The sequence below is a fragment of the Nilaparvata lugens genome, chromosome 5, assembly GCF_014356525.2.
Source record: "Nilaparvata lugens isolate BPH chromosome 5, ASM1435652v1, whole genome shotgun sequence".
NCBI lineage: Eukaryota > Metazoa > Arthropoda > Insecta > Hemiptera > Delphacidae > Nilaparvata > Nilaparvata lugens.
Window position 1 is genome coordinate 72,055,164 of NC_052508.1, and position 23,758 is coordinate 72,078,921.

Here is a 23,758-nt window from a genome sequence, read left to right on the forward strand (position 1 = left end):
CACGGTTACATATTCAAGATTGTGTTTTTTAATATTATTCGTTGTTTCAATTTTAATTTTTATTATTCAATTATTGGCATTTTGTGTTTTATTGGCATACTCCCAGCACTTCATGTTATCATTTTTTTATGCACAGAATCCAGAGATTTATTTTGTAGGTATTAATATCAATTATCATTTACAGTCCACTGCCCTGACTTTGGATTCTGCCACATTCCCTTCCATGTTTCGTAGATAATCTCCACCTTCATTTCAAACTAATAACTAAAATTCCAGAAGACTTTAATTAGGATAAAAATAATAACAAAAACCAAATTGAGATTAATAAAATCGTGGGTAAAACAAAACTATCATTTTAAAATTGAGAATTGAGTTGGCTGAATCACCAATTTTTGGCAATAATATTGTGTAAAAATTATTAAAACACGACAATTTTTATACTGTATATTTTTCTGTGCATCCATATTTTGTTTATCAAGTACCGTACTTGATTATTGATAAAATTAACATCCATAGATTATCATCAATCAACAGAATTGTATCATTTGTACTGCTGTTATTAGATTAAAAAAGTTTCTTATTTTTGGAACTCGTGGCTGGAGCTCAAGGCTTCTTTTTCCAGTCACGCCAAAAACTATTGCGATTTAATTCAATTTAATAGTAGAACAAATTGAATAGGTAGTTTCTGGCATGTCTCTTATTCTCATGAATCTCAACTATGATCCATAAGCAAATAAAGTGAAAGTGCGCGTGATTTTTTCGAAATTTGTCTTCAAAATTCAGTAGGTAGTAGTGTAATACGGTATTAAATTTGTAAAACTGCTTAACTAACAGTTATAAAATCTACTTTTCACTAATTTCAAATACCGTATATATAAATGTACAATGAAATTCATGAATAATAATAGCTCTTATCATTGGTTGATAGAATTGGCTAACTCGGTACTCGCTGACTCCATGTAAAACTGCCATATATGAATCAATACTAAACGATCAGAGCAGTTTAGCTTGGAGTGAGCGAGTTCCGAGTTATCCAATTCTATCAACCCTTATTCATGTATCGTGCAATCTCAACGTTGACTACTATAGACCTATTATTCTATATTCAATTTCCCATCAAAATTTATGAATTGAGAATTAAATTTCATCTGCAATTCACAACTCTTAATGGAGCTCTTATTAATTATGTTTTGTTTTTTACAGCATATGGAAATATTTTATACATATAACGGATGTGGAACCACAAAACAATTATCATTACAACCCATTATATTGAAGAAGCGAGAAATTCACATACTGTAAGTTCTTTGACTGATTTCAGTCAATTTTTAGAATTAAAATAACTCGTAATTAAGTTTTCAACTAGAACTTCTCATATCAACATCTCCGGCCTTAACAAGCTATGAATCAAATCTGGGAGGAGAATGAGATCTTCAAGGTTTTTGTGAAAGAGTTTAGGGTATAAGAAGCTCTTCCAATATTAAACCCTCACCCAAAAAAGGGAGTTTTCAAGTAGTTAGGAAATTTATATTTTTCAGAAACAAGAAAACACGAATTTGAACAAACTTTTACTATATAATATATTGATCATTAATTTATTGTGTAGACTTGATACACTTCTTCAAAGTAGTCCACACTACTGTAAATTTGTCATGAAAATAATAATTATTTTATCAGGGGAATAATTCTTAAAATTTCTCAAAATCATGTTCAATTTTCCCTATTGCTAGTGAAATATTACCAATTTAATGATTTAAGAGCAAAAAGTGTTTTTATTTATTCCTACAATATTGGGGGACCGAGCTTTGCTCTGGAGTGTAAAAGCATAGAAATTTTGTAACGAAAGATTGAATTTATAGTTTATATTTATATATTCATTTTCTCAGTCGTACAATTATTTTTACAGTTATATGAGGAGGCACAACAGGCTTATGCCCAAAACTGTCCCTTTTCAAATTTATACTACAGTCCAAATCAAATAATCTAGGTTAAGCTACTGTCACTCATCAAAATAACAATTTATTCACACTTCAAAAAACAAACACATCATCAATTATTACAAATAGATATACTATGAATTCGATTTAGAATGATATACTATGTTTGCTACAATATATTTGTCAATATACTATGTACTATTCTTCACTAACAGACTCTTGTTACTATTTTGGACTTTCTGAAGTAAACGCCATGTTTTCTACAAAAAAGAGAAATAAACGAAAAAAAGGTATTCTTGCTGAATTTTTCTTCTCGTGAGATCAGCTGAATGATCCCACACATGCACTCGCTCACTCACTTTCATTATCTACAGACGACGAAATTCTCAGCAGTTTTTCCAAGGGTTATCCTTTAATGTCGTTCAGCGAGTTTTCCCAGGAATGAGACCTAGTGCAATCAAATTGTTATATCATTAACCTACTTTGTGGGAATCGTTGGAGCCGTTTTCGAGATCCGGTCACATACAGATATATAATTATATAAACATAAAAACATCTAAACATATAAACAGAAATTTCTCGTTTAATAGTATAGGATTGAATCACAATACAGTATAGCAGAATGAAAAAACAGTTAATGATGGATATGATACATCTGAGTTTCCTATATTAATTTTGTTCTAGATTTTGAGGCAATCGTAATAATAATAATTCATTTATTTTATCCATAGATTCATAAACATGAATAGGCTATAAGATCTTATCAAACATAAATTTACACAGAAATTGTTAAGTAAGTTACAGAGTAAAAATTTAATAAATATAAAATACATAAATTAAAATCTATTTAGGCAGGCACTATAAACTAGAATATTTCACAACCTATGATCCCAAATCAGTAGTTGGTTGTAGTTTGTAGGTTGTAGTTTCACAACCTACACAACCATGATCCCAAATCACACATCCAATCCAATAGAATACTCGCTTGGTTCCGATATGTAGATGACATATTAATACTATACAGGGGGAACAAAAGACAACTTGAACACTACACACCCACCTCAACCGCATACACCCAAATTTGACGTTCACACTTGAATTAGAAACCATCAACAGCATAAATTTCCTGGATATCACCATCACAAAACAGAACCAATCATTCAAAACATTCAAAATATACAGAAAGCCCACAACAACCGACACCACAATCCATTGCACTTCAAATCACCCTATCCAACACAAACTTGCAGCCTACAACCACAAGCTATACAGATTAATAAATATCCCAATGACAACCACAGATTACAACACTGAACTGCACACAATAAAATATATTGCACAACAAAATGGATATAAACCCTCAATGATTGACAAACGACTACAAAAAATTAAAAACAACAAGAACAATCCGCAAAACTCTGACAAATACAACACTGATAATCATACAGCATTCGTCACCCTCACATACCACAACAATAAAACTTACAAAATAGCAGCATCATTCAAGAAAATAAAATACAAGGTTGCATACAGAACAAAAAACTCACTGAAAAAACTCTTGTCCCCACACAACACCTCTCAAAATCAATACAATAGACCAGGAATTTATAAGCTAAATTGTAAAGATTGCAGCAAATTACAAAGATTGCAAAGATTGCAGGTAAAACAGCTAGAAATTTCAATATAAGATTCAAAGAACACACAAGAGCCATTACCCATCCGTCCTCCCATTCCAAATTTGCAGAACACATTATCTCCACTGACCACACACACCCTGACATATAGACAACAACCTCGAAATACTCCACTATTCCCACAAAAACAGAAAATTAAATTTACTAGAACAGTTTGAAATATACAAACACACCAAACAACAGCCAAACAATATTCTAAATGACCAAATCAACTTTTCCTCCCACACCCTGTTTGACAAACTCATTTAAATCCTCCTCCATTAACCACCAAAACTCCCCTCCACCCCCACCAAATTTCACCCTCATAACCTTAAACACTTCAGTTTCTGTTTGGCTTGGAAATGTGCGATACCAGCACGAAACGGACGTCGCCACATCAAAGAATGTGAGTTTTTTTCACTTTAAAGTTTTACAAAATTTAATAGCAATAGAATGTTTTATGTCATTTCATTATTATTCATAGACAATAGATACAATGCAGGTAAAAACAACAGACATTCGCCCAAACTATTTTAACCCTTAATTTGGAATACACAGTTTAATGTTATATCACAGTTTAAATTTTAAAAAAAATTCTATAGAATAATAGGGCCTTTCCAATGAATAACTAAATAATTTCCCATTTAAAGCTTTATCAGACACATTCTTGGCTCCAGCAGGAAGCTTGTTGAATGAATTCATTACAATGATGGATGTGATGATTATCTGTGTTTTCTACAATTTTCAGATGATTCAAGGATTCACTTGTTGTGCTTTTCAGATTGGACTTATGAGAGGTGGGATTCTGCTAACAGAGAGAAGTCCCCTCCAACTCATGGAGATGAACAACTGTTCAAGTCTGGAGGAGGCATTTCTCAAATTAAGCCAGAAACAAGAGGACATTCCATCAGATAGTGTCTGTTCATGAAATTAATACGATGTAGCCTATTCCGATTGCACACTCATTCAATTGGCACTTTGGTACAGGCCCATATGAATAAAAACAGAGCAAATGCTCATGAGCAAAAGCATTGAGCATAAGGTTTTGCTCATGAGCAAAAGGTAGAAGCAAAAGCATTTGCTCATTTGATATAAATAAGCTTTACCTCATACTCTAACCTTATGCTCCTGAACTCTATGCTCACGTATTTTAAAGATTTTTCATCAGCTGATTCACTTTTGTAGCCTTACTTTGTTTTTATAGCTCACGGAAGCGCTAAATATGCAAGTAGGGTGCACCGCTTGTGTTTGCGTCGTCTGCTCTGTTTTCTATTTATGAATAGAGTTTTAGGTTAGTTGAGTTTAGAATTTTGAAATAATAGCGTGAAAAAATGTCATCTCTATAATAATCTTCAGCATATTCTTATAATATCAGTAGCCAGCCTACTTATAATCGTCTACACTCTCATCTTCTTAAATGCCTATTTCCTATTTTGTGATGGCTATCTTTAAAACAGGTACCTAGTTTTTGTATTTATTCTTTTGTAGGAATAATGGTGATATATATCATGGTTGAATCTAATAAGAGTTTTTATAGTTCTCATCCAACTATTGGTTGTGATCGTATCTGGTATAGTTTCCTCTTCCTCATACGAATTAGTTGAGCCATTTTACTATGAGCAAAAATGTGATAAGCTGCTCTAGACTAGACTCACCTTTTTTGAAGCATTTGCTTCAAAATTTGAGCAAATGCTCTAGTTTATTCATACAATTTTGAGCAAATGCTCAAACTATTTTTTTGATGAGCATGAGCAAAAGGTTTTGCTCACGTTTATTCATAGAAAATGAAGCAAATGCTCCATATTTTAGAAGTATAAGCAAATGCTCAACTTCATTCATATGGCCCATTGTACACACCCAACACTTGCATTATTAGGCCTATTATCTACCGCACTTCAAGCTTCTCCAACCAAGAAAATGCACGAGTTATATCAGGTGACACCCATATCGTTTCTACTCTTTCCCCTCTATAGAATTAAAATTATTTTAATTCATTGTATTACTATAGTGTGGTCCACCTTATAATGTCAGCTTTGATTAGCAATGTTATTGCTATCCTTGTCTTTCATTCAACAAAGCGGATGGCGCTATCTCTTTCTCGCTTTGCTCTGTTGCCAGATCGTCTTTTAACAATGTAGAATTCATAATTAATTAACAAAATATTTCATCTTATTCATGTAAATTCATTATGAAATTATTAAAATAAAAATTGATTATCTTAAACGCGAATGAACAGTTAATATTACATCAATAAACATGTATCTGCTACCGTCTATAGAAGGCATAAGATAGATGTTCGGCAACGTTTTTTTCCCATCTTTCTCCACTGCCATTATAACGTGGACCTCACGAAATAAGAAATATTATATTATAATCACTATAGTCAATGAACCTATGATAAAATATAGAAATAAAAATATTAAATTAATTTTATTTTATCATAGATTTATTGACTATGGTGAAGTCCACGTTATAATGGCAGTAGAGAAAGATAGGAAAAACTGTACTAACATTCAATTTTGAATAATATTATGAATAACAAGGGCTAATTATAGTGAAAGAAAAAATGGAAATAGTAGGCTACACTTTTTTAGAAATCACCATTTACTTCTTTTGAAAATACTCCAATCAATTGTTGATTGTTTTATAATTTTAAAAGTTTAACGTTGTCTAAGAAATGAGTTTTTGTTTTTCAAGATGGTGATATTCCTGAAAAAGGGTACTATTTCCAATGCATTTCTTTGAAATTCCATTGCATGAACTTTAATAAACTTCTATTGGCGATTATTCATAAGAGAAAAAATTATTGATAAGATATGATGATCTGATTGCTGTAAGTGCATCTAGAATTATAATTTTCTTCAAGGAAGTTTTTCTCTTGATTAATGAATTCATTCTTGTTAACTTCAAGAAATGTCTAATCTTTTTCATATTGGCGATTATTCATAATAATAATTTATATTGTTTATATATTTGGACAGTAAATTTTGTGAGATATAAGAAGTGGTACCATAACCTTATTTAGATCTGCTCATCAACTATCTAAATTCGGGGGAGAAATACACCGTGATTCAAAAAGAATACCACAACTTTGAAAATTGATAGTGGAGCACTATCTGTCAAAGATTCGAGGAAACTAAAGTTTATTTAGTTCCTTATTTGGAGCACCACCCCATTGGCACTCATCTGTCCGTGCCTATTTGAATGAAAACTATCTGAGGCAATGGGTTGGCCGCCAAGCAGCTCGAGACAGAGCACTTCATCACTGGCCTCCAAGAAGCCCTGACCTCACCCCCTGCGATTTTTTTCTATGGGGGTACGTTAAAGATAATGTGTATCGATCACCTCTACCAGCTAACATTAAGGAGCTCAAACAAGAAATAACAGCAGCTATACAAACTGTTACACCCGATATGCTACTGAGGGTGTGCAACGAGTTCGAATATCGTATTGATATCACTCGAGTGTCTGGAGGGGGTCACATTGAACATTTGTGAACTTGTTCTCTAGTGGGGAGAAACTTATTTTAATACTCTTAATTTTGATTTACAACCCAAGTTTCTATTATGTTTCCTTGATTAAATACAGATTCTCAAAGTTGTGGTATTCTTTTTGAATCACGGTGTAGTTTTGGATTAATTCTGTTCTTTCTCTCCCAATCATTGCTTTGATTTTGTGCATGTGTAAATGAAATAAATAAATAATAAATAAAATGGCTGATCAGATATGATAATCTGATTGCAGTTGAAGCATCTAGAATTATAATTTTCTTCGAGAACGTTTTTCTCTTGATTAATTAACCCATTCTTGTTTACTTTCATGAAATATTCAAGCTTGAGAGAGATTTTTCTTTTATAATCCTAAATTTAGTTATAGCGTAGTAGTATTATTTCATATTCCCAATTGTTTTATAGCCTACTCTATTAAGAGCAAAACACAGCAGCTTTCATTTAGTGGCTTGAACAGTAATTTTTCAGTGAGCATTTTCTTGCGCTTTTCGAATGTCACAATACTATACGGTATTATTTATATTGCTTGTTGTTCACTAAACACATGCATGCAATCACTTGTCTCTTGTTTAATTATTTAAAAGACATGTCTAATTGCAATGACTAATCAGTGTGTGTTGCTTCATAAGCAACAATGTGAAGTATTGTGTCTGATCATGTCTTGTCTTGTCTTGACTAGCTGGTGTGTGGAGTGTGCCTACCCTTACAGTTATAACATGCTTCAAATTTTCACATGCAATCACCTGTCTCTGTTCAATTATTGACCTTCTCAAGCTCTTGTTTTTATAAACACTGAAAAATATTCTTCACTCATTATTTGTCTATCTACTTACATTACACGAAATAATAGTGATTTTTTCTGTAATTTGTGGACCAATTTATTCCATAACTACACTGTATCATAAAATGTATTGTTATCTTTTATACACTAACAAACATAAGCGGTTAAGAGATATATCTTTTATAAGGAGTGAGTGATCCGGTAATCTCATGATATTTTTGTGTATGTTTGGAAAACATTGTAGCAATTTTATTTTTGCAGAATTACCCCGCTGCAACCAAACAGCCGGACATATTCAAACCAGGTGCAAAAATGGCATGGCATAGATTCGCTGCCCAAATTTACAAAAATGTCTCATGGACTAGGAGAAATATACCGTAAGGAGGACGCAGTACTTATCACTATAATATAATGAAAATATTACATTCATGGTACCTATATGAAGTAAATTGTATCATATTATAATACAATAATATATAATATATTACAATTATATACACAATTAATATATACACAATTATATTATAATAATGAAAATATTAAATTCATGGCATATGAAGTAATTGTATTATATTATAATGTTATAAATTTTACTACAATTTACTTCATTTGCCATGAATTTAATTATTTTCATTTATAGATGAAATAATGATTTAATTCATTCATTTTTAAAAACCACAGAAAACACTATTGACAATCGTTTAAACATGATATATTTTTGCAATGTTTTGCACACAGAATTAATTCTAAAACAATTATCAACATTTATTTGGATTCAGTAGAAATCTTATAATACTGTAATGCTCCGGTACTTAGCCTACTGATATTGAAAAGTTTCTTTCCTGCCATAGCAAACCATTTTTATGAATATCTAAAACACCTCTTAAACCAGTTTTCAATTGTTAAAAAAATAAACCGATTCAATTCTATATTAAATCAATTCATTCATTATTGGTTCATAATATTTCATTGATGAATTTATTCATTTTATGAGCCATTTCTCAATTTCGATTCAATTTGAATTTATTTCTACATGAAATTTCAATTTTGTACAATATAATTCAGTTACAATAGAATAATAAATATAAAGATAAATTACATTACTATTTTGTTTTAAAATTGTAACATCGTTGAAAAGTGGAATCCCCCATGAAGACTATAGAATGGGGGAGAGTTCCTAGAAGCAAGATAATAACAAAATGGAAGTAAATAGAGAGTGAAATAGTAATAAAAAATAGCAGCTATTGCGCAAAGTGACAGTTTGCTGCACCGAAAGAAGCGTTTACGCACGAGCCTACGGCTCGTGCGGAATAATGGTTTCTTGAGTGCAGCAGAGGAACTTTGCGCACATATTTCACATTAAATTTTTCCTACAGTTACCATTGAATATGAAAAGTGGGTAATTTTACCCAAAATTCCCTGAAATCCATCAAATGTTTTTCTGTGTAATTTCATTATTAATAAAAACCTTCAATTTATTAAAAATTGAATAATAATAATATGGTAATAATGTAAATGAATGAAGGCGGCACATGGCAATGTGGTGACAACCGCTGTCATTATTGTTGTCCACTGCCCCCCATATTATAACGTGCACCACAGTCACTGTTACCAACTTAATTTTGATTTTGCTGCACTGGTGCTCCATTTAACCTGCTAACTATTTTGCGTTGTCATGCTGCAAATCTGGAGTACGCAAAGTAATACCTACTTCGCGCACTAGAGCGGTATAAAGTGATTCTTTGCGGCCTGCAATCAGTGCAGAATTGGTCACTTTTCAAGGTATCTGTAGGAAAAATATATTCATATAGTAAGTTAACATATATGCTAGAATGATACGAGTGCTTCCTATAATTAGTGATTTATTCGCAAGATATAGAAAAGCAATAAACTTCAAGATAATTAGCTTAAAATATTCAATTTTATAAAATTACTAGTATACCGCCCCTTTTGTTGTATTTTATATAAACACTAGTAATAATTTTCCATAATTTATTGAACATTCAAGTAGCCCTAATAAAAAATCCATTAGTTCAAAATTAATTAGTATTTCATTAGTTCAGTTCGTTAGAGATGGAAAAGTATAGGATAATAATATTGAATTTGAATTAGTTTAATGCTCGAAAGCTAGATGGAGAACATTGACATAAATGTAAAATTGATGGGCTTCTCATCACTGACACTCGAACGATATGTTAAGTATAATATCAAAAAGGTGAAAAATTCCTAACCTACATTATAAACTATTTTAACATTTCCAAAATCTCTGAACATTTTTAAAATATGGAGGGTGTGCTTGAAAAGTGTATTTCAAAAATTCAAAACTCTTTTCAAACAATGGATATAATTTGTGGAAATGCTCTGGGAATGGACCAGTATTGATTGCTTCGAATTAGTAATGTTCTTTTCACACAATTTGAATCTCTATTTTGTTTTTTTAATTATTTTTTGCTTTCTCTAATTTGCATCATCACTTTAATAATCAAATACTATTTTGATTACAGCCCCAAAATGTTGGTATTATCTCTCTTTTTTCCTTTATTTATTCTTTTCTCTTTTTTCACTTCATTCTATTACTTAAGTAAAATAGTAAAAAAAGTAAAAATAGTACTTCACTATAAAATATCACTATAAATAGTGATATCTTTATATATCACTATATATCACTATATATCACTATAAATAGTGACTCCCTCCAGCGGTCCGTAAGTTGCATCTTACGTGCTGGATTGTATTTTTCTCAATATGTAATATTAAATTTGGTTTGTGATTCGTGACTATGCAGTTCTGTATATTATAAACTTGTTTATTTGTTTGTGATATGCATGTATTTTACATTTTCTTGTATTAAGCTTATTATTGAGAATAAAACTTCATTCATTCATTTTTTTCCCAAATAGTTCCACTACAAACTCTTCCTGTTTTCAGGAGTTTGTTTAAATTTTATTTACTTACAAGTTATTATTTGACATGTTATAGTTATAAATAACATGCTTCAAACTTTCACTTGATTCAAATTAGTAATGTTCTTTTCAACATAGTTCTACTACGCAAACTCTTCCTGTTTTCAGGAGTTTGTTTAAATTTTATTTACTTACAATTTATCACTTAACATGTTAGTATCAGGGGACCGAGCTTTGCTCTGGAGTGTAAAAGCATAGAAAATTTGTAACGAAAGATTGAATTTATAGTTTATATTTATTTATTCATTTTCTGAGTCTTACAATTATTTTCACAGTTATATGAGGAGGCACAACAGGCTTATGCCCAAAACTGTCCCTTTTCAAATTTATACCATAGTCCAAATCAAAATCTAGGTTGAGCTACTATCACTCATCAAAATAGCAATTTATTTACACTTCAAAAACAAACACATCATCAATTACAAATAGATATACTATGAATTCGATTTAGAATGATGTACTATGTTTACAACAATATTTGTTAATATACTATGTACTATTCTACACTAACAGCATCTAGTTACTATTCTGGACTTTCTGGAGTAAACATGTTTTCTAAAAAAAGATAAATAAACGAAAATAAGTTTTGCTGAATTTTTCGTCTCGTGAGATCAGCTGGATGATCCCACACATGCACTCGATCACTCTCTTTCATTACGGTATTGACAGACGACAAAATTTCCATCTGTTTTTCCATGACGTATTTATCCTTCTAATGTCCTTTAACGAGTTATCCCAGGGTTGAGACCCAGTGCAATCGAATTTTCATATCATAAACCTACTTTGTTCCAATTTTCGTGAGAATCGTTAAAGCCGTTTTCAAGATCCGGTCACATACAGATATATATAAACATATAAATATGTAAGCATATATAAACAGAAGTTGCTCGTTTAATAGTATAGGATAGTTATAAGATATGAATTCGACATGAATTCTCATTTTCATTACCCATATTACATATTGTTTTAATTGTTATTTTTTAGGATCACGGCCTTCATGATTCTGCTTCCATTTCTGCTGTTCACAATCTTCTTAGGGATGCTGGGTAAAGATGAGATGGATGTGACGATAGCCGCAGTACAGGATGAGGTCACCCCGGGCTCTGATGACTGCAACAGCTCCCGACCAATCAGGTCCATCTACGGATGTGTTGCTCAAAAACGCCTCAGCTGCGAATTCATCTCTTTTCTCAAGGAGAAGTCTTATACCATTGTAGGTTGAAAGTATCCATTGAATAAGATAGACCTAAAAATATTATCACCTTAGTTTTAAAGAGCTGCTATAAAAAAGGTATTGAAAGGTATTGAAAAACTGGGTTTTTCGCGATTTTCTTGAAAACGGCTCCAATGATTTTGATTAAATTTATACCTAAAATAGTCATTGATAAGCTCTATCAACTGCCACAAGTCCCATATCTGTAAACATTTCAGGAACACCGCCCCATCTATGCAAAGTTTGATTTTAGATTCCCAATTATCAGGCTTCGGATACATTTTAATCAAAAAATTTCAAATGGAAAAGATTGAGCATAAAAATCTCTACAATTAATGTTCAGTAACATTTTCATCTAAAATAAAAAATACGCTCGAAATTCGAGAAGATGTGATTATAAAAGTGAAATGGCACTCACTCACTCACTCACTCACTCTCTCACTCGCAGAACTAAAAATCTACCGGACCAAAAACGTTCAAATTTGGTAGGTATGTTCAGTTGGCCCTTTAGAGGCGCACTAAGAAATCTTTTGGCAATATTTTAACTCTAAGGGTGGTTTTTAAGGGTTTAAAGTTCGTCTTTTAGCATGTATATTCTTCTTCTCCCAATCTCTTAATTATAATTGAAATTTCCATATCATATATCATATGTTACTATAGAACTATAATCTAGATAGAGTATCTCTTCGAAAAAGTTGTTAACTGGCAACTAAATTAATAATTTTGTCAGGTTGGCATTAAGTTGAGTTGACTTTGTTAGGTTGGCACCAATTTGAAGATTTCAATGTATTTATCGCGGAAAAATTGATTGGGCACTGCTACTTCAATCCTGGGAATATTATATTACTAGCCGTCAGGCTCGCTTCTCTCGCCATATCCGTTTAGCCAGACGTTTAGTCTGGACCCCCGACTGGATTGTCCTAACATATGATAAAAATGCTCAAATGAAAAATGCAGGCGAGCGAAGCGAGCCTGCTGATCTCATTCTTGGACGATCCAGTCAGGGGTCCAGGGGGCGGAGCCCCCTGGCTAGACGGATATGGCGAGCGAAGCGAGCCTGATGGCTAGTAAGATATAAATTCGACATGAATTCATTTTATTACCCATATTACATATTGTTTTAATTGTTATTTTTTAGGATCACGGCCTTCATGATCCTGCTTCCATTTCTGCTGTTCACAATCTTCCTAGCAATGCTGGGTAAAGATGAGATGGATGTGACGATAGCCGCAGTACAGGATGAGGTCACCCCGGGCTCTGATGACTGCAACAACTCCCGACCAATCAGGTCCATCTACGGCTGTGTTGCTCAAAAACGCCTCAGCTGCGAATTCATCTCTTTTCTCAAGGAGAAGTCTTATACCATTGTAGGTTGAAAGTATCCATTGAATAAGATCGACCTAAAAATATTATCACCTTAGTTTTAAAGAGCTGCTATAAAATAGTTATTTGTGCAACTAGTGCGCAAAGTGTCAGTTTGCTGCACCGAAAGAAACGTTTACGCCCGAGCCGTAGGCGAGGGCGGAATGGTTTCTTGAGTGCAGCAGAGGAACTTTGCGCACGTATTTCACATTAAGTTTTTCCTACAGTTACCATTGAATATGAAAAGTGGGTAATTATGGGTAAAATTGCCTGAAATGCATCAAATGTTTTTCTGTGTAATTTTATTATTGATAAAAACTTAATCCTAAAATCCTAAGTCCTCGTTGTCCTTGGTTATAATATATAATGAATAATAATTAGCGCGTTGTGCTTCGTTGCACGTCTGCTCACTATAGCAGCCACAGCAGTCACTGTTACCAACTTCATTTTGATTTTGCTGCAATGTTGCTCCATATAACCTACTAAGTATTTTGCGTTGCCATGTTGCAAATCTGGAGTGCAGAAAAATTTTTCCCGCACTAGAGCGGAAAAGTGATTCTTTGCGTTCTGTAATCAGTGCAGCAATGGCCACTTTTCAACGTAACTGTAGGAAAAAATATTATCACCTTAGTTTTAAAGAGCTGCTATAAAAAAGGTATTGATAAGCTCTATCAACTGCCACAACTCCCATATCTGTAAACATTTCAGGAACACCGCCCCATCTATGCAAAGTTTGATTTTAGATTCCCAATTATCGGGCTTCAGATACATTTAATCAAAAAATTTCAAATGGAAAAGATTGAGCATAAAAATCTCTACAATTAATGTTCAGTAACATTTTCACCTAAAATTAAAAATAAGCTCGAAATTCGAGAAGATGTGATTATTCAATTGCAAACTTTTGGCAACTGTTGATTCTATTAAATGATTCACTATGAAGAGATAGTAGACCTCGTGTGTTTCCAGCGTTATTGTCCTGTCACCAGCTGGCTCAGATCTTAGAATAGTAGACACGAGATGCGCGTGAACACTAGCGTCAGTTGATCAATTTTCATAACGGCAAGGAAAGTTGTGTGAGTATGACACACCAGATTATTAATTAATGACAGTCACTGCTGTGAACGTTAGGCTATAGTTACACACACATCGATTTTTGGTCGTACGATATTTTGCCGTCACTATCAGATTAAACGGAACTTGGCAAACATCATATATGTTTGAAATCATCTGTTCAATCTAATAGAATTTATAAGTACGGCAAAATATCGTACGACCAAAAATCAATGTGTGTGTAACTAGCCTTATACTGGATCAAATACACCTCGTTCGAACCAAGAGAAATGTTAGTGACCCTTTACTTGTAATTTTCTTATTTTTTTTGAAAAATAAAGCACAATTTTATTAGTAGCAGGAGTTTGGAAAGTAGTTGAAACCTGTATCAATCTGCATTTTCGTTTGATAATTACGATTTTTCTGTATTCATTGGCATTTGGAATAAATGCAACATCATATTTTCTGTCCACCTGGAATATAGATATTATTTAATATTGCTGAACAATGTTCACATAATATATAATTTGATATTGCAAAAATATTATGACAATACTGCTACAATATCATATGATGACAATATCTTCAACAATGTTGCTGAATGTTGTGGCAATAATGAGACAATATTTTTTTGCTACTTGGGTTGGAATAATATATAGAAATTATATATATAAATCTAAATAGATTCTTACGACATGTGTTACGATAAGGTATTATTGTATAATGATTGCTTCAATTTGTAGTAACTGTCATATATGTGTAATATGGAAACAATTTGAATTTGAATAAAGTTTGAATAAATGCAACATAATATTTTCTGTCCACCTGGAATTAATGAATGTGATGTAAAGACCCTAGATGAACTGATGTTTCATTATCTTTTCACAAGTGAACTAGGATGAATTTTTTCCAAAATTTCATATTTGAATACCGTTCTTTTGATTTAGTATTTAGTAGATAGAACAAGGATTAAATTTTCAGTTTTTCTTTGCAGGTGATGTACGATAGTCTTGACGAGGGAATCACAGCGGTGAAGAGAAACAAAGCATGGGCTCTGCTCTATTTCCACAAGAACTACACAGAGAGTCTACTGGAGAGGATTGACCGAGGCAAAAAAGCCTCCAATATGAGTCTTGCGAACAGCTTGCTTGAAGTCTATCCTGATAATTCTAGTGAGTTGAGTTGAATATTGATCAATTACCAAATACGTATATCTAATGTCTCATTGTCTCTAAAATCTAATTAAACATGTGAAGAAACTAAAATGAATTTTCAAGAGGAGATTGATATTTTTTAGCAGATTTTCGTTGTAATCAGGTCCACGTTATAATGGCAGTGGCGGGATTGTTTGATTGATTGATTCGTTTATTATATGCCAGGTCTTGAAAAACCTATTGCATTGAATAACTTACAATAAATTATACATTGCAAAATTACAAAATAATAATAAATTGAAAATATTATTTTAAAAATACAAAATAAGAAATAATAAGTAAAATAAGAAAAATATAAGACTAAGACAAAAAAAATCTGGTGTGGCGCACTCACACAACTTTCCTTGCCGTTATGAAAATTGATCAACTGACGCTAGTGTTCACGTGCATATCAAGTCTACTATTCAAAGATCTGAGACAGCTGGTGACAGGACAAAAGCGCTGCAGACAAAAGAAGTCTGCTATCTCTTCATAGTGAATGATTTAATAGAATCAACAGTTGCCAACAGTATGCAATTGAATAATCTTATTTTTCGAATTCCGAGCTTATTTTCAATTTTAGGTGAAAATGTTACTGAACATTAATTGTAGAGATTTTCATGCTGGATCTTTTACACTTAATTTTTTTTGTTTGATTTGTATCTGAAGCCTGATAATTGGGAATCTAAAATCAAACTTTGCATAGATGGGGCGGTGCTCCTGAAATTTTTACAGATATGGGACTTGTGGCAGCCGATAGAGCTTATCAAATGACTTTTTTAGGTATGAATTTGATCAAAATCGTTGGAGCCGTTTTCGAGAAAATCGCGAGAAACCCTGTTTTTGAAAACATTTTCGCCATTTTAGCCGCCATCTTGAATTGCATTCGATCGAAATTGTTCGTGTCGGATCCTATAGTGTATGGACCTTAAGTTCCAAATTTCAAGTCATTCCGTTGATTGGGAGATGAGATATCTTGTACACAGACGCACATACACTCATATATACACACACACACACACACACACACACACACACACACACACACACACACACACACACACACAGACCAATACCCAAAAACCATTTTTTTGGACTCAGGGATCTTGAAACGTATAGAAATTTAGAAATTGGGGTACCTTAATTTTCTTCGGAAAGCAATACTTTCTTACCTATGGTAATAGGGCAAGGAAAGTAAAAAGTTTAATCTAATTAAACATGTGAAGAAACTAAAATGGATTTTCAAGAGGAGTTTGATATTGTATAAGCAGAGATTTTCGTTAGAATCAGGTCCACGTTATAATGGCAGTGGCGAGATTGTTTGATTGATTTATTTGGTTTTTCTCTCCCAATCAGTGCTACTTTGTAGAGATTATAAATAAATAAATAATAAGAATTTATTACATGCCAGGTCTTGAAAAACCTATTGCATTAAATAACATTACAATTATACATTGCAAAATTACAAAATAATAACATAGAGAAGCAATAGCGTAAGTAGATATCCCATGGTATAGGGGGTTTATGTCGCAACTTTTACTGTTACCTCAAGTCAATTATTACTATCGATTATTGAAGATTTTTACTGTTTTGGTCGAGTAAAGTGTGTATGAACGACATAATATGAGAGACTACCAACGTCACACACCTTTTTAGGAAAGAAATACGTGGACTATCAGCTTGAGATAACAGTAAAAGTTGCGACATAAACACCCTAGGCCTATACCATGGAATATCTACTCAAGCTAGTGTTTCTCTATGATAATAATAAGTTAAAAATATTATTGTAAATATACAAAATAAGAAATAATAAGTAAACTAAGAAAAATATAAAACTAAGACAAAACAAAGTTTAACCTCATTACAATTGAAAAGAGAGATAGGAGTTCGGGGATAACACAGAACAGCGTTGCCGATTTCTGCCTTGCCACTGCCTGCTATATAGGACAGCTGATACTGGCATATCTGATGTAATATTAACTGTTCATTCTTGTTTAGAATAATTCTCTTCTTTTCTGTCTCTCCCCACTATGCCTTTACAGCGTTGGGGTAGCCCACTACCTCCGTAAAAAAAGCCGTAGTGCATTCGTGTGACGTCAGCACAGGTAGGGCTCCTACACCAATGAAAACACTAGCTGATATAGATCAGCTGAAAGCAATGAATTTTTATTGGTGTAGGAGCCCTACCTGTGCTGACGTCACATGAATGCACTATGGCTTTGTTTACGGAGGTAGTGGGTAGCCTCGACCCAGTTCTTCCATACCCGTCTGTCCATCGCCATTCTTCTCATCTCCGGAACAGTCTTCCCTCTCCTCCTTCCAATCTCCTCAATTCTGTCCTCATATGAGTAGGCCTACCTCGGACGTCCAACAGTTCTCCTTCCCTGCACTCTCCCATTCACAAACTGTTACGCTTTTCTACTGTCATCCATCCGCTGTATATGTCCATACCGTGTCTGAGGCAATTCGATCTAAGATACGATGTACATCAGCACTTTACAAGAGAGCGTAAACAAATAAATACCGGACGGGTACGACTTTCCAAAACACAAAATATGTATGTATATATCGGTATAAAATTATTTAATAAACTGCCTGAAAAAAACTCGTGATAAAAACTGCCCGTGATAAAAACTCTAGATCGTTCAGGTACGCAATTTCCAAACTATTCAAAAATAGGGCTTTTTATTCGATTGAGGAGATGTTGGCAGCTGATATTTCATGTTAATATTTGACCTCTATTATAATATTGTTATTGCCAATTAAAAATATGACTGTATAAAACTGTGAAGATACTAAGTACGCGGGACTGTTGGCTGTGATAGTATTTCTCTGTTTTGTTGGCAGCTGATATTTCATGTTAACATTTGACCTCTATTATAATATTGTTATTGCCAATTTGAAATATGACTGTATATAACTGTGAAGATACTAAGTACGCGGGACTGTTGGCTGTGATAGTATTTCTCTGTTTTGAGTACCTACGTGAAATGTATGTATAATGTATATATTTACCTGATGACTTTGTCAATACATCTATTTGTTCACGGCAATAAAAAACATTTTGAATTTTGAATTTTACCATTTAAGCTGCCTCATTTATATCCTCACACTTACATCTCTCATGCCAACTTCCTCTCTTATTCTGGTGTTGTTTAGAATAATCAATCATATTTATTCTTCAAAAATATATATTTTTAAGATGTAATGAAAGATGTTCATGATAGGTCAAATATGTTACCAATTATTTTTCTACATCATTGAAAGAATGATCTGGAACCATAGTGGACTGAGGAGCTAGAAAAGGATATAGCCATAGCCACCTCTAATACAAGGCCCTGGCCTACGATATTGCAACGTCGCAGTGTAGGCCTAGAATCTAATACATGATTGGTGAAAAAGATTTGAAAAAATACCAGCTGATCTTTTTCACCAATCATGTATTAGATTCTAGGCCTACGCTGCGACGTTGCAATATTGTAGGCCAGGGCCTTTTATTAGAGGTGGCTATGATATAGCACTATCTAAATAAAAAAATAAATTCGTATGGCTTTTGTTGGTGGGGAGTTCCCTTTCGGGAATGTTCCACCGCCTGAATATATAATTTAAGCCGTCAATGGGCCTTACGACTGTCATACTTCAGCCGGGACCGACAGTTTAACGTGCCCATCCGATAACACGGGAGTGATCTGGTTAAAAAACTTTTGGTAATGAGAGGGGTTCGAACCCGGGATCTCTATGCTGCTACGCAAGCACTCTATCCACTAGACCACGGATCACTCCATAGCACTATCTGTTTTAGATTTAATACACATGATTGGTGAAAAAAATTTTAAAAATACCAGCTGATCTTTTTCACCAATCATGTATCAGATTGTAGGCCTACACTGCGACGTTGCAATATCGTAGGCCGCGGCCTTGTATTAGAGGGGCTATGATGATACATACACAAGGATAGCAACAATACGGTACCGTACTGCCATTATAACGTCATCACTAGGGTAAAGTAATCTAATTTCATCAACTATGTGAAAATTGATCCGAATATTTTTTCAGTTTATTACATCACTTACAAATTCACATGGGATCTACACTCAGGATTTATGTCGTTTATGGAGAATTTCCTAAGGAATTGTGATATCGATGATAGAGTGATAAAAAGTCCTATCACGGTGAGTCGTCTATAAATGACAAATTCTATAAATTACAAAATCTATTGTCTTTGTTCCTTTAGGGCTACTTTTGAATATAAATAAAAATAGAAATCCAAGTAGCCTACCCTTTTTCAAATTTTTTAGTCACAACATTTTTCGCCTATATGATGTCATTATCATTTATACAGAATCTATCTATGGGATATTCATTCTATTTTATCAACTTTGAAAATGTACCCGAATTATCACATGTGATATTGACAATGCATTGCCATAATTATTCAATTTAATGATAGCCTACATTTTGATACTTAATTTTTTGTTAATGCTGTAAGTTATACATTTCAAATTCAAATTTATTTTCTCAAAAAACATACACAACTATAATAATATAATATCATAACATCTAAAAATAATACAAGAAAAATACTATTAATATGTATTAAAATACTCCTTTAGAGGCGCACTAAGAAATCTTTTGCAATATTTCAACTATAAGGGTGGTTTTTAAGGGTTTAAAGTTCGTCTTTTAGCATGTATATTCTTCTTATTCTCTTAATTATAATTCAATATTATTATTCAATTTTGAATAAATAAGGTTTTTATCAATAATAAAATTACACAGAAAAACATTTGATGGATTTCAGGGAATTCTACCCATAATTACCCACTTTTCATATTCAATGGTAACTATAGGAAAAATTTAATGTGAAATACGTGCGCAAAGTTCGTTTGCTGCACTCAAGAAACAATTATTCCGCACTCGCCTACGGCTCGTGCGTGAACGTTTCCTTTGGTGCAGCAAACTGTCACTTTGCGCACTAGTTGCACAAATAACTATTCTAAGATCTAATGAAAGATGTTCATGATAGGTCAAATATGTTATCAATTATTTTTCTACATCATTGAAAGAATGATCTGGAAACATAGTGGACTGCGGAGCTAGTAAAGGATATAGCACTATCTGTTTTGTCGAATGATAGACAAGGATAGCAACAATAAGGTACCGTACTGCCATTATAACGTCATCACTAGAGTAAAGTAATGTAATTCCATCAACTCTATGAAAATTAATTCGAATATTTTTTTCAGTTTATTACATCACTTACAAATTCACATGGGATTTACATTCAGGATTTATGTCGTTTATGGAGAATTTCCTAAGGAATTGTGATATCGATGATAGAGTGATAAAAAGTCCTATCACGGTGAGTGGTTTATGAATTATTACAAATTCCATAAATTACAAAATCTATTGTCTTTTTTCCTTTAGGGCTACTTTTGAATATAAATAAAAATAGAAATCTAAGTAGGTACCCTTTGTTAAATTTTTTAGTCACAACATTTTTCGGCTATATGATGCCATTATCATTCATACAGAATCTATCTATGGGATATTCATTCTATTTTATCAACTTTGAAAATTTACCCTAATTATCACATGTGATATTGACAATGCATTGCCATAATTATTCAATTTAATGATATCCTACATTTTGATACTTAATTTTTTGTTAATGCTGTAAGTTATACATTTCAAATTCAAATTTATTTTCTCAAAAAACATACACAATTATAAAAATATAATATCATAACATCTAAAAATAATACAAGAAAAATACTATTAATATATATAAAAATACTCCCAAAACTGTAGAATATATTTATACACTATAAACTAAGAAATCACAACCAAATTAAGAACAAGGATTAGTGAAATTTACACACAAAATATAATCTTGTAGATTAGTAAATGATAAAATTAGATGAAAGTTAGTAACACACAATAAGTCAATTATTATATTGTGAATTATATTATATCATATAATAATAATTATTCTATGATAAAAAAAAACAAAAAACAGTACCTAGAAGATTTTTTCTACAGTTATATATTTACATGACACATCCCAGCAAAGTGTTAGATTCACCTGTTCCTGTATAAATTTTGAAAACACAAGAAAAATTTTAATCTCGTAGTTTAATAGTTCAACTCTGCAAAGAATGCCTATGTTACTGAATTCAATTTTTAAGAAAGTATTAATGTGATTTGATTACAGAAAGCTGAAGAAGTATATGACAGTATTGCTCCAAGATACGTCGGTCTTAATGGATACATTATCGCGTAAGTAATGAATAATCATCAATTTGAAAATTTACAGGTGTGTGGGATAATCATTGGATACTGTAAAAGTGGAACCTTTTTTAAATTAACGTTTCTCTCTAAACACGTACGGTATTACTCATGAGATGTTAGATCGTTTTGGTACAGCTAAAAGTAAGAAACACAGAACTTTTCATAAAATTGAAATGGGTCAATCACACATTAGTAATATTAATATTATATACCGGTAGATTATTAATTGGTTATTAATTACCATTAGCCTACATACGGTAGTATCAATATTAGAACTCCATACCTGGGTAAAAGAAAATTATTTTTATTCAATTAATGAAATAATTGATTAATGTTGTATGAATTTAAAATTCAGCTTTGAATTTATATATATTTAAGTATATCTTTAATAATTGTTATTTCTTAGAATGGAATATTGAGTTGGTTGAATGTTAATTATTGTAAGCCTATATTATAATATTTAATATTAATGTACAAGTGAATAAGATATATTAAGACTCCACGTCGGCGTACAAGTTTTCTTTTGCCGACGTGTAGCACAAAGTTGTTTTCCTTTTTGTTTGTATTCTGTATATATTTTTTGTGCAATAAACGATTTGATTTGATAATATAATCTTAATTGACTGAGCGAAGTGACGTCTAAGATTCAAGTCGACGGTTTGGCATTTATTCTCTTAATGTTTAAATGTTCATATGTTTCGCATTTACGGAGAAACGCGGTAGTAGATTTTCATGAAATTTGACAGGTATGTTCCTTTTTTAATTGCTCGTCGACGTATATACAAGGTCTTTGGAAATTTTGCATTTCAAGGATGATATAAAAGGAAAAAGGAGCCTCCTTCATACGCCAATATTGGAGTAAAAATCAGACTATAGAATAATTATTCATCATAAATCAGCTGACAAGTGATTAAACAGATGTGTGGAGAAGCCAGTCTATTGCTATATTTCCATAAGGTCTATAGTTTCAATCAGATACTTGTGGATGAGAATACTGCGTGAGGTCTACTGTTCACAGAACTACTAGTTTTAATTGACTGTTGTGTAGAACTGGCACTGGTTATACCTGCTCGTCTTTGATAAATAAGAAGAATAAGGATTTGCTTAATGTTGATGGTGATAAGAGTACCTAGTTAGTTTAATAAATAATGCTATTCTATAATATTAAACGAGCAATTTATGTTTATATGTTAGATGTTTAGATGCTTAGACACACTTAAAACTACCAGCTTTGTTTGAATGGGAAGCATGCATATAATACATATAAAATGCTGACCAAAGGTAAATCTCACTAGAGAGGTATTTTTCTTTAATTTTCATTTCATTTTTCCATTTCTATGGCCACTCTACGGCTCTTCTACACATTGATATTTCGTGTGTCTTATATCCTTGGTCATTACTGCTTTTGTAACCAAAGCTAGAGATTTTTCCAATACCTCTCTCACTTTCATCTATTCTACTACTTGCTCATCTATCATCTTCCATCTATTTTCTCTGTTCTACAAAATTCTCAAAATTGTTTGCTTTTTTCGATAATTTTATTCACTTATATAGTATTGAATGCTCAATGTAATAGGGTGATTATAAAAATGACTCAACAACTTTGAAATAATATAAATATTGATTGAAATTACCTACATAGTTGAGATAGGTGTCATTTTGTTGCAAAACACTTCAAGTTTAAGGTATGAGTGCTATTTTGGTTTGATGTAACAGCCGTTGACCTAGCTCCGTAGTGCAGGCTGGTTGCTTGGCTGGATCGGACTAGGCGCTGAGACAGCAAGTA

The 23,758-nt window shown here is 32.5% G+C and overlaps 1 protein-coding gene across 1 annotated transcript in view; it reads left to right on the top strand.

Annotated features, from left to right (window-relative positions):
- The window catches only part of LOC111058079, a 47,690-nt gene that overhangs the window by 10,824 nt on the left and 13,108 nt on the right, over positions 1-23,758 (top strand). The window contains 10 exon segments of the mRNA XM_039429601.1: positions 1,204-1,242; positions 1,244-1,298; positions 4,392-4,526; positions 8,162-8,277; positions 11,848-12,076; positions 12,139-12,164; positions 13,215-13,443; positions 15,483-15,660; positions 19,738-19,853; positions 21,896-21,960. Of these exon segments, the coding sequence (XP_039285535.1) occupies positions 1,204-1,242; positions 1,244-1,298; positions 4,392-4,526; positions 8,162-8,277; positions 11,848-12,076; positions 12,139-12,164; positions 13,215-13,443; positions 15,483-15,660; positions 19,738-19,853; positions 21,896-21,960 (1,188 nt within the window).